The sequence below is a fragment of the Hemitrygon akajei genome, chromosome 8 (genome assembly GCF_048418815.1).
Source record: "Hemitrygon akajei chromosome 8, sHemAka1.3, whole genome shotgun sequence".
NCBI classification, from domain to species: domain Eukaryota; kingdom Metazoa; phylum Chordata; class Chondrichthyes; order Myliobatiformes; family Dasyatidae; genus Hemitrygon; species Hemitrygon akajei.
The window spans coordinates 132,076,418-132,085,731 of NC_133131.1; the positions used below are offsets into that span (position 1 = coordinate 132,076,418).

General features: G+C 38.1%; 1 protein-coding gene across 2 annotated transcripts in view; it reads left to right on the forward strand.

Moving 5' to 3' along the window:
- Positions 1-8,340: 8,340 nt before the first annotated feature.
- spag6 (sperm associated antigen 6) overlaps positions 8,341-9,314 on the forward strand; it is a 138,069-nt gene continuing 137,095 nt past the window's right edge. Inside the window, exons 1-2 of one of the 2 annotated variants that reach the window (XM_073054647.1) lie at positions 8,341-8,487; positions 9,059-9,154. In XM_073054647.1, the coding sequence (XP_072910748.1) occupies positions 8,463-8,487; positions 9,059-9,154 (121 nt within the window). In that variant the 5' untranslated portion in view covers positions 8,341-8,462. Of the gene's footprint in view, positions 8,488-9,058; positions 9,155-9,314 lie in introns of those variants that run through there. The other variant, XM_073054648.1, reaches the window with a different exon arrangement.

Genomic DNA, 9,314 nt, shown 5'->3' on the forward strand with positions numbered 1-9,314 from the left:
TAATATATTATGTGTCTGGAGTTGGAGTAAAACACCAGGCACCCTCGCTTTCACGTCACTGAGACAAATTACTTCAACCAATCATGAAGGAACCCTGAAAACTGATACTTGATTTTGTCGCTATACACAGTAAAACGGATAGGTTCATTGCGCAATCTGGGACAGTCAATGTTTAATTACGGCGTGAAGGGATACAATGAATACAGACTTAGTCATTCGGTTCATTTTATTTCCATTTTTATAGGTAGCTAAAATAGTAGCATTTCTGATAGTAGTTCTACCAAAGGTGAATTCCCAATGCAGGACGACACGAGCTCAATAGGCGAAGGCTTCTTTCTGCCTGATGCGCTAATTATTCTCACTTCGCATCTTTTTTTCAGTGGTTAGTCAGTAAAGCGATGACAGATGGCTGTTCGCCCTTTCAGTTGAGGGGGAGGGGAAAAAGAAGAAAGGAACAATTTAAAATCGGAAACAAAATATTTTGATTTGGATTATCTTCGGTTTTCGTAACGGGTGACTCATAAAGAGAATTCATTTTGCCATTTTTAAAAAAGTAATTAAATAAAGGCAGGTATATTGCCTGTTTTAAATTCACACCAGAAAGCCCGTAAATTTGGGCGTGATTATAGTTTCCGTTTTAAAGTTAGATTTTTGAAGAAATATTCGGCTATTTTCAGGAGGATAGGCTTTGCGGATTCGGTGCACAGACGGCTAAACAATCGATGACGTGACGCATTTTAAACAGAGGCTGTCGCGGAACTTCCGGGGCCTGCACGCAGCTGTGCGACCCAGGCAGCCGGAGTGCCAAGTACAGATTTTTGTTTATTTCATCAATGAACCTTGAAGCTCGAGTCCCACGAGACAACTTTATAAATTCCAGAGGGTTACGACGTTCTCCATTGGGGCCAGTACTTCATACCTCTAATTTTAAGTTACCTCTGTGATTAAATACCTCCTCTAATCTTTGTCCCTTCAATATATCTAGCCCCCCCCCCCTCCCATTAAACCCATAGGGGTTCGTGCACTCAGGTCGAAGCACCACTGGCGAATCCTACTCTCAACTAGCCGTGAAATAATAGAAAATGAAAATGTCTTTCCTTTCTGGTCTTTCCTAACACCATAAAATGCATTTCGCGGTTATTCGCTCACTTATGTGTCTTAAAGCGGAATACTACCGCAAGACATATTTTCTCTAAAACCAAGAGGAAAAAGTACGATGTACCGGCCTTTGCGTCAATATGGAAAGCCCTAACCAGTTAGAATGCATCTAATGGGATTCAAACTCCAATGCTCTTGCAGTAACACAACAAACCGGAACGAGGCCGACTTTAAGAAGTGTTGAGTATATTGGATTCCGGACATTTAAACGATGGAGATCAAAACAACTCAATACTACATGTAGTGCACGTTATCCTAGACTGTCCAGTTACAGGGAATAAACCAATGAGGAGAGCGTCATGCACATCTCAGCTGCTGACGCCTAGCAGCGAGAAGTATCGAGATGCAACCATGATCTGAAATGATATATTTCGCAAAGGTCCCTTTACTAGAAAATGCCAAGAAGAAGTTGGCTCGTGTGCGTTAGGTAGAAGCAATGGGGGAGCCAGACTGGTGTCTTTCGTAGAGCGCGAAAACCGAGAGCAACCTACGTTTTGCGGTCTGGTCCTTCAACATTTATCCCGAAATAGAATGGGACAAATAATTTAAAGCCTCGATGAGAAACTACGGTGTTTGTAATCTGTGCATGGTACATTGAGTCATCGAATAATTCAGCACGGAAATAGGCCTTTCGGCCCACTGCCTACTATGACTTTATTTCTGTTTGCATGGCTTCATTACAGCGAGAAGATTTGTTTCTGGGATTATCTTACTAGTATGCGTTCTGCTTTCTCGAAAATTCTCAACTGATGTAAGTTGAATTGCAGTCAAACAAATAATTGAAGAACAAACACAGAAAATGCTGGAAACACCCAGAGAGTTAAGCAGCATCTGTGGAAAGAGAAACAGCAAACATTTCAGGTGACTTACAATCATGCATTAATTACGTGTTTCAAAATGCTTCGTGTCCATTGAACTACTTTATAATAGAATGATTGCTGTATCGGCGGGTGCGGCAAGCCGTCCTGTAATGAACAAGGACTATTTTAACTTAATCGTAATGTAAACAATATTGATCAGAATGAAACGTGATAAACACTGGGATTAGGCTGGAGGTCCTGTTCACATCATCTTTAGTTTCAGACAGAATCCAGAATTGCAAGTTCGCAGTTTTTTCTTTCTGATTTCCACTGGTTGTATTATTGGCCACAGTTCTGCACCAATTGCACTCCAAGTGCTCAATGGTTGCGCAGTTCACCGTGCTCTCTGAAGGCTGTAGCTGAACATAACGTGGAGGGATGGAGGCATCGTTATCTCATTTTCATTACGCTGCTAGTAAAAACTGCACAACGCTTTACAGTGCCTCAAAATATGCAGCTTTACTGCACTAAATAAATGATATTATAATTTGTTTCTCTTGAATATTGCCGCCGATACAAACTGGTTGCTTTCAGTTAAGACTACTGTCACCTTTGGAAGCACGACTCCAGTGAACTAAACTGCGTTATTCCGAACGAACGGAAACCAACAGAGTTAGGTACTCTTAACCGGACCTCTTTGTTTTCAGAAATTAGAGGGGGAAAAAAACGACAGAGAAACTTTCCCTTCATTAGCATTGGGTGTATACCTCTCCAAAGATGTACCACGTCATGAAGAACTGCATTTTATAAACATTTGTAGCTATAGGGTTGGGAACTGACAAATCGGAAAATCTCACGACTTCGAACTAGCAAACGGGGGATTTTTAAAAAAAATACGCATTCAATGTAGTGAATGATAATCACGTCGCTTCGTGGGCGGTTTCTGATGTGCAATAGGAAAACCCAGCCCAACGGGCAAGTATAAATATGATGACACTGCTTTCTTTTTCCACCATGTGAAATGACATTATCTTGTAAAATTGTAACTTCCAGTCGAGGTGGGTCTAAGAAAAAAATTAACAAATTTGAGGGGAAAAACAGCGATTCTCTTCATTCCGTGAGTTGTTCCGATTTCATATTTATTGTTAGTTTATAACTTAGTCATTTTGCGAATAAATTGTGCCACTGTGAATAAACCTTGCGATTAAAGCTATCGATGAAACCTTTATGACTCACATAGAATTAATTTAAAAATCTTTTCTAAGCGAAGTAGAAATGTATTCGTTTTACTGCTGCTAGCAAGTTCAAGATTATACTTGCATTACCAGTCATTCTTTACCTAGTCAGAAATAAGGATGGATTCAAGCACGTCTGTACGACCTATTCTGTATCATTGTGACACTTACTTGCTTTTATATACAGCCTAACAGAGCGAGAAATAAAATTCAATTACCTCCTCACCTTCCAGTCGCCCACTAGTCTCCTCCCACGCACAAGACCTTAAAGATGCTTCAGTAAAACTTTCCGCTTCATTAACACTGCACAATGACTTGACTGGTTGTACTCTGCATCGCCTATTCGCATTTAAATTGATTGTGTGGTCATTATTTATAATAGAAGGAAGAACGAATATAGTATTGGAAAAATAGTGGCGTACAGGAAACGAGAAAACAGCGCACAAACTTAGAAAAAGTGGCGCTCCAAAAATACGTAAGAACGTGCAGTGTAAGACGTAGCTATAAGCGTCACGTTTAATCCAAGTGAGACAGCTTTTTTAAAAAAAGATTAATTTTAACTGTAGTTTCATTTCCCAAATGCAGGTCATCTGATGGGACCCAATTCTTAAATTTCCTGTTCCTCTGCGTGGTGGGAGGTAGAAAAGAAGGGGTAAAGAAAGGACCAGCCAAATATCAAACTTTCGGTACCTAAATTTGGTATTTGATTTACAAACCTTGTGTTTTTTCTTCTCTGGTTGGGAGTAGGATATCTGCAAGGAAGATAGGTAATTGCATATGTAGCGGAATAATATTAGATTTCAGAAATGTGAGATTACTCCATTCCAAAACGTATTTCTATAAAAGCATACTTTAGGTATCAATCGACCAACTCAAATATACTTTTTTGACAGCGCAGTATCAATAAATGTTGTTTAAAATTTTAATCAATTTATTCATTTGCTTATGTTTCCTCCAACCACTTAACTATGTTTTTAAAGTAACACGTAAACTATGTATTTCAACCGCAAAGATAAACCAATGATTTCCGTCTGTTCGAAATAGGATTTAATTGACGTTTTAAGTTGATTTTTTCTTGTAACTGATAGGTTAGGAACCATGCTTATGGTCTAGTTTAAAGCTCCAAGCGTAGATTATAAAAACAAGATAACCTGCCGATGGTGGAAATCCAAAGCACCATACACAAAATGGTGGAGGAACTCAGCAGGTCAGTCAGTATCCACGGAAATGAACCAACAGTCGACGTTTCGGGTCAAGACCCTTCTTCAGCAGTTGTGTATGAGGCGTTGAAATATTTGAAATATTTCCACATTTCCAATGCTGTTTTGAAGAATATGTTGCAGGTGTTTAAAAGACAAAGATAACACAAATAAATGACGTACAGTAACAGTAGAAACTAATTTTTGCTTTCCCCAAACTGTAAAGTTTAGAATTTCTGCGTATGTTAAACGATTGAGTTTACGGGAATTAAAATATTGCAGCCATTTCATAAATATACCTGGAAGTGCTATTAGTATCTCAGTTGGTTGGTACTGCTTGATAAGGAAAATAAGTCAAAACAATATTAAAACAAGTTAATTAAAAAGTCAAGTGAATGATATTATGACGAAAATGTTACATTATCTATGCTGCCTCGCAACAATGCTCTGTTCCACTCTCTGCCACTCCAACTATGTCGTTCCCAGCTTCTACACCCCATTCCTACCGGTCCCATTCGCCCTCTCCTAAGCCAAGTTATGTTCCACATTTTCCTTTTTTTTCCACTAATTTTTATTGCAACACCAACAAATTACATTCAATACAACCAGTTGCCGATTACATTTTGACTGTTTAACCCAGCCAGCCCCAACCGTCATCCACTCCCCCCCTCCACCCCTCTCCCCTTTATATTCTACATTTTCTGAATATTTATTTTGACTTAGCTAACTGCTTTTAAAAGTTAAAATTCCTCGTATATGGACATAATAAATCTTTATAATGAGATCATCACCGGTAAAGAAAATGCCCAATGAATCGGAGCATTCTTGCCTTGTTTCCTCAGCTACAAGTGTTAGAAGAAACCGGATCAATTAACGCACTAATATTACAAGTGAACATTGAACAGGATGGGATGTTATCACCAGGAACCCTATCATTACCGTAAAGTTTCACGAGTAAACTTGATGGGCAGAATGCAAAATATGTTGAATAATCGAATTCCTAAACAAAACGGTTTCACTTCGGAAATTCACCTACGTGTCCATTTCATGCCAATTTGATACTTTCTACCTGGATGACTTTGAGTTTAACCCAGCAATCTACTAACATCCACGAAGCAAATGCAATACTTCGTGCTTTATCCTATTTTAATTATCAGCCAATAAAAGCATAAAATATTTTTAGCAGTAATTTCTTGGTATAATTTTGTTATTTTCCAGACCACGAATTGTTCAAAACCGGCAAGTTATATGTTTGTATTTATATCAAACTAAGTGAAAAAGCATGGGTTTCAGATACAGACGTAAATTACGTGTAAAATAAGTTTCACTTTTCTATAATAACATGTTACTATTTGACCACAAATTTGCTTGAAACCTTGACATCTGTTTACCAATATTATATTAAAAAGTTTTCAGGATACTACCAGGAGAAGATAACTATTTGAATGTTATTACAGCGGTATTTATATTGTGTCATGATAACATATTTGAGTGGAGACCTGGATGTTATAATAATAACATTAAATTAATTAAGGAGAGGCGAATGGAGACCTAGATTTTTTAAACATTCTTCGGTAGGTCGGGATATGAGAGCTATCATTGTATATAAATTTATCTGGAGCTTGGTATAGCTTGGTATAGCTAATAATAACTATTATTGACCCAATACCCACAATCGCCAGCATTCAGAACTGACAAAATGGATAATCATTAACAAAATATTCCTTTGTTCTTTCCATCTGTGATACGAGTTAACGGAGAAGAAATCCGCAAAACGTTCTTTATGAATAGAGTAATGTAAACGACAGACATAATAAAACTAAATATAAAATTAGATATTAAATAAACCAAAACATTGCAATTCTTCAAACCCTAAGCATTCATCTCAAGTTGACCTTTCCTATTTTACAATATTATGGAAAATCGTTCACTAAATGCCCATGAGAACGTTTCAGAACTGTTTTTCATGAATACTACATAAATAATTTGCTTAGGTAATACAATACAGCTGTTCCATTTTCAAATATAGGGAAATCTCCCAATTGCAGTAGTCCGTAATTTCGTTTTATAATCTGCGCCGCGCATTGTTTTTTTACTATCACAATCTAGTGGATTACAACTATTCAATCTTTAGAATGTTATTGTTGTATGATATCAATAACAGACAAGTAACAGTTAAATCGAACTATTTACAGAATGCAGCAGACCTCTGATGTACATTTCCTCCGACCTCCTTAAGTAGCTATCTCATTACGACAAACCCTGCTGATTGACAGCCTGGCCAGTGAGTTGTGTTTCGGCAGCTCCATGGCGTGACGTCTATATAACAGGGGTGGGTCGTGAAAAGCCAGTCGTTGCGTACTTACTTACCCCAGAAGCGGGCTAGGATAGAACCAGAATCACCGGAACTATTGAACTCATACACTTTTATTTTGACCCCACAATACTTCGGAAACATGCGCGCACACACACACAGTATCTCATCAAATAAAACCTTTTAATTTAAAGGTAAGTTCTTTCAAACAGTTTTGTACCGATGATTAAGGAAAGACTTTAATATGATTGGAAAACCGTGACAAATTGTATTTAAACATCAGAACGAGAACAAAACTAAACTTCGTGGCTTTTCACGAAGCTAGTGTCTGCGCGTTGTGAACTCTGCGTTTGCGCCTGCGTCATCTGCGTAGGCTGGAGTGCGGATCTAACAATTGTTTTCCAATGCCTCACTCAGGTGCGACCCCCCCTGAACTGTGCAATGTCCTCTATACTGGTGCCTCTCTAAATATGCAGTTGCAAATCATAATTGTAGTAGGTTTTAGTACAATTTTCATGTAAGTTAGTCTTCAGGAGTATTAACGATGGGATAGAAGGAGATACGAACAGGGAGCATATCAAAGCATCGTTAGAATCTCCGGGAAAAAATCCTTTATTGTGGACAGTGGAGGCGTCCTTCGGGCACCAGTAAATGTGACCGAATGCAGTATAAACTGAATTAAAACGTGCTTACTTTTTAAATAAACTGAACATTGAGACGACCTTGATAAACTAAATATTAAAATATTCTTTGCAAAACGCGAACATTCGGAATGAAATTTATTCCAAAAAACTGGTACATTAAAATTAATGTTAACCTGGCGTTTTGTGGCTTAAGTTTCAGGAATAGGCTAGTTAATCTCCAAAAGAATATAAATAACATTATTAGTCTTCTAGGAAATTAACTTGCAGGCATTATAAACATTTTAATTATATGAATTGGTCTTATAGGGTTTTTTCTAACCAGATAGCGCTACTAGTCCGAAAACAGCGAACCTGATTTTTGTGCATAGTAGTTCTTTGTACATTTCACTGTTTCTTAAAATAATATATACGCGAAAAACATACCTGGATAAAAGCAACAATTTAAAAATGAGTTGCTATTTGACAATAAAGACTGTGTCGAAAAATCAAAGCTACAATTAATCAAAAGTTAATCGCGTATATTCTAACGGAATTTCACGTCGAAGAAAACTGCTTGCTTTATATATATATTTGTAAATATATTTAGTTAGTTTGGTTGCACGTTGATATAAATTATATTGGTCCCCATAACGCTTAACTTGTTTTTCTAAGTTCTACGTCTAGTCTAGTCTCAGATGAAAATTTGCAGTAGTTTACTGCAGAGAATTTGCATAACCAATCACATTTTCAGTCGAAAATGTGCTGTTGTGGGGCAGACGAGTAACCCAGACCTTGGATACAGCTCTAAAAGAAAGCCTGCTGCAAATCGGGCGGGGCAATACGAACGCTTCCTACTCCGAGTTCCTGGCCATCAAATATCACGGATTTATTGACGCTAATTAATAAAAAAAATTCCGTTGAGTTGCAAAAAGACGCCCTAAGCACCTTCGCCTGATTGAGGAAGAGAGTCGCCGCTCGCGCGCGTCACGTCACAAACATAAAATAACGACCTCTGCTAAAGTGTTGGTTAGAATCCTCTTCCGGTTCGTCGCTGTGGCAATTCGCAGAGCGGCCGGTTGTCATGGACACTCGGCAGAGCGCGGTCGTCGCTGCAAACCGGTGCTCCTCTCACCATGACGCAGAGATTGGCATTACAAGGTAATGATATTTCGGATATTATAACCTTTTTCATTTGTTTTGAAAACTAGCTTTAAGAGAGTTAGGTGGAAGCCTTTGTCTTTAGTTGTGTCCTTCTTCCCACCTTATCGGAAAGTAACCGTACGAAATCACGAGCGACTATTTCAATAAAAGAGAGGCTTGCACTTGTATGGCAAACGTTCACTGCTGTAAGATATCATGAAGACTGTTACTGAGTGTAGTCAGTGTTGTGTAGGAAACGGGACACCTACTTGTATACAAAGCTCCACGGACAACGGTAGAAAGATGTTAACACCTGTTTTAATTATTCTGGCTGCGGTTAAATATTATTCAGAGAGATCTTTTCGCTCTCAGATTCCGCCTTGGGATCTTTTATATTCATTAGATTACACCTTACATAAAAGGGTGCCTTTCTTCACTCCATCGGGATTGTGACTAGGTTTTGAGCTCAAGTCCCTTGAAGCCAGAACCTAGCAACAGGCGGTATTGGATACTCTTAAGATCCTTGTTTAGTCGTTTATATGCATTACTTCTTGAGTTTCAGGAATTTTTTTTTATCGTTTTGCCCCAGTTTTTGAGCAGTACCAGAAGGCCAGAACACACTTTGTACAAACAATTGCGGAACTTGCCACAAGGCCACAAAATATTGAAACTCTGCAAAATGCAGGTAAGGGAAATCTACGTTTTAGCTTTGAACACCTAGTACACTGTGGGGAAACCTAATATTTGATGAACATTTAAATGAAAAATGACCTTGTATTCTTTTAACGATTTGTATAAGGTTACAATACTTTGGTTAAACTATATTGTCTTTAAATACATATTTG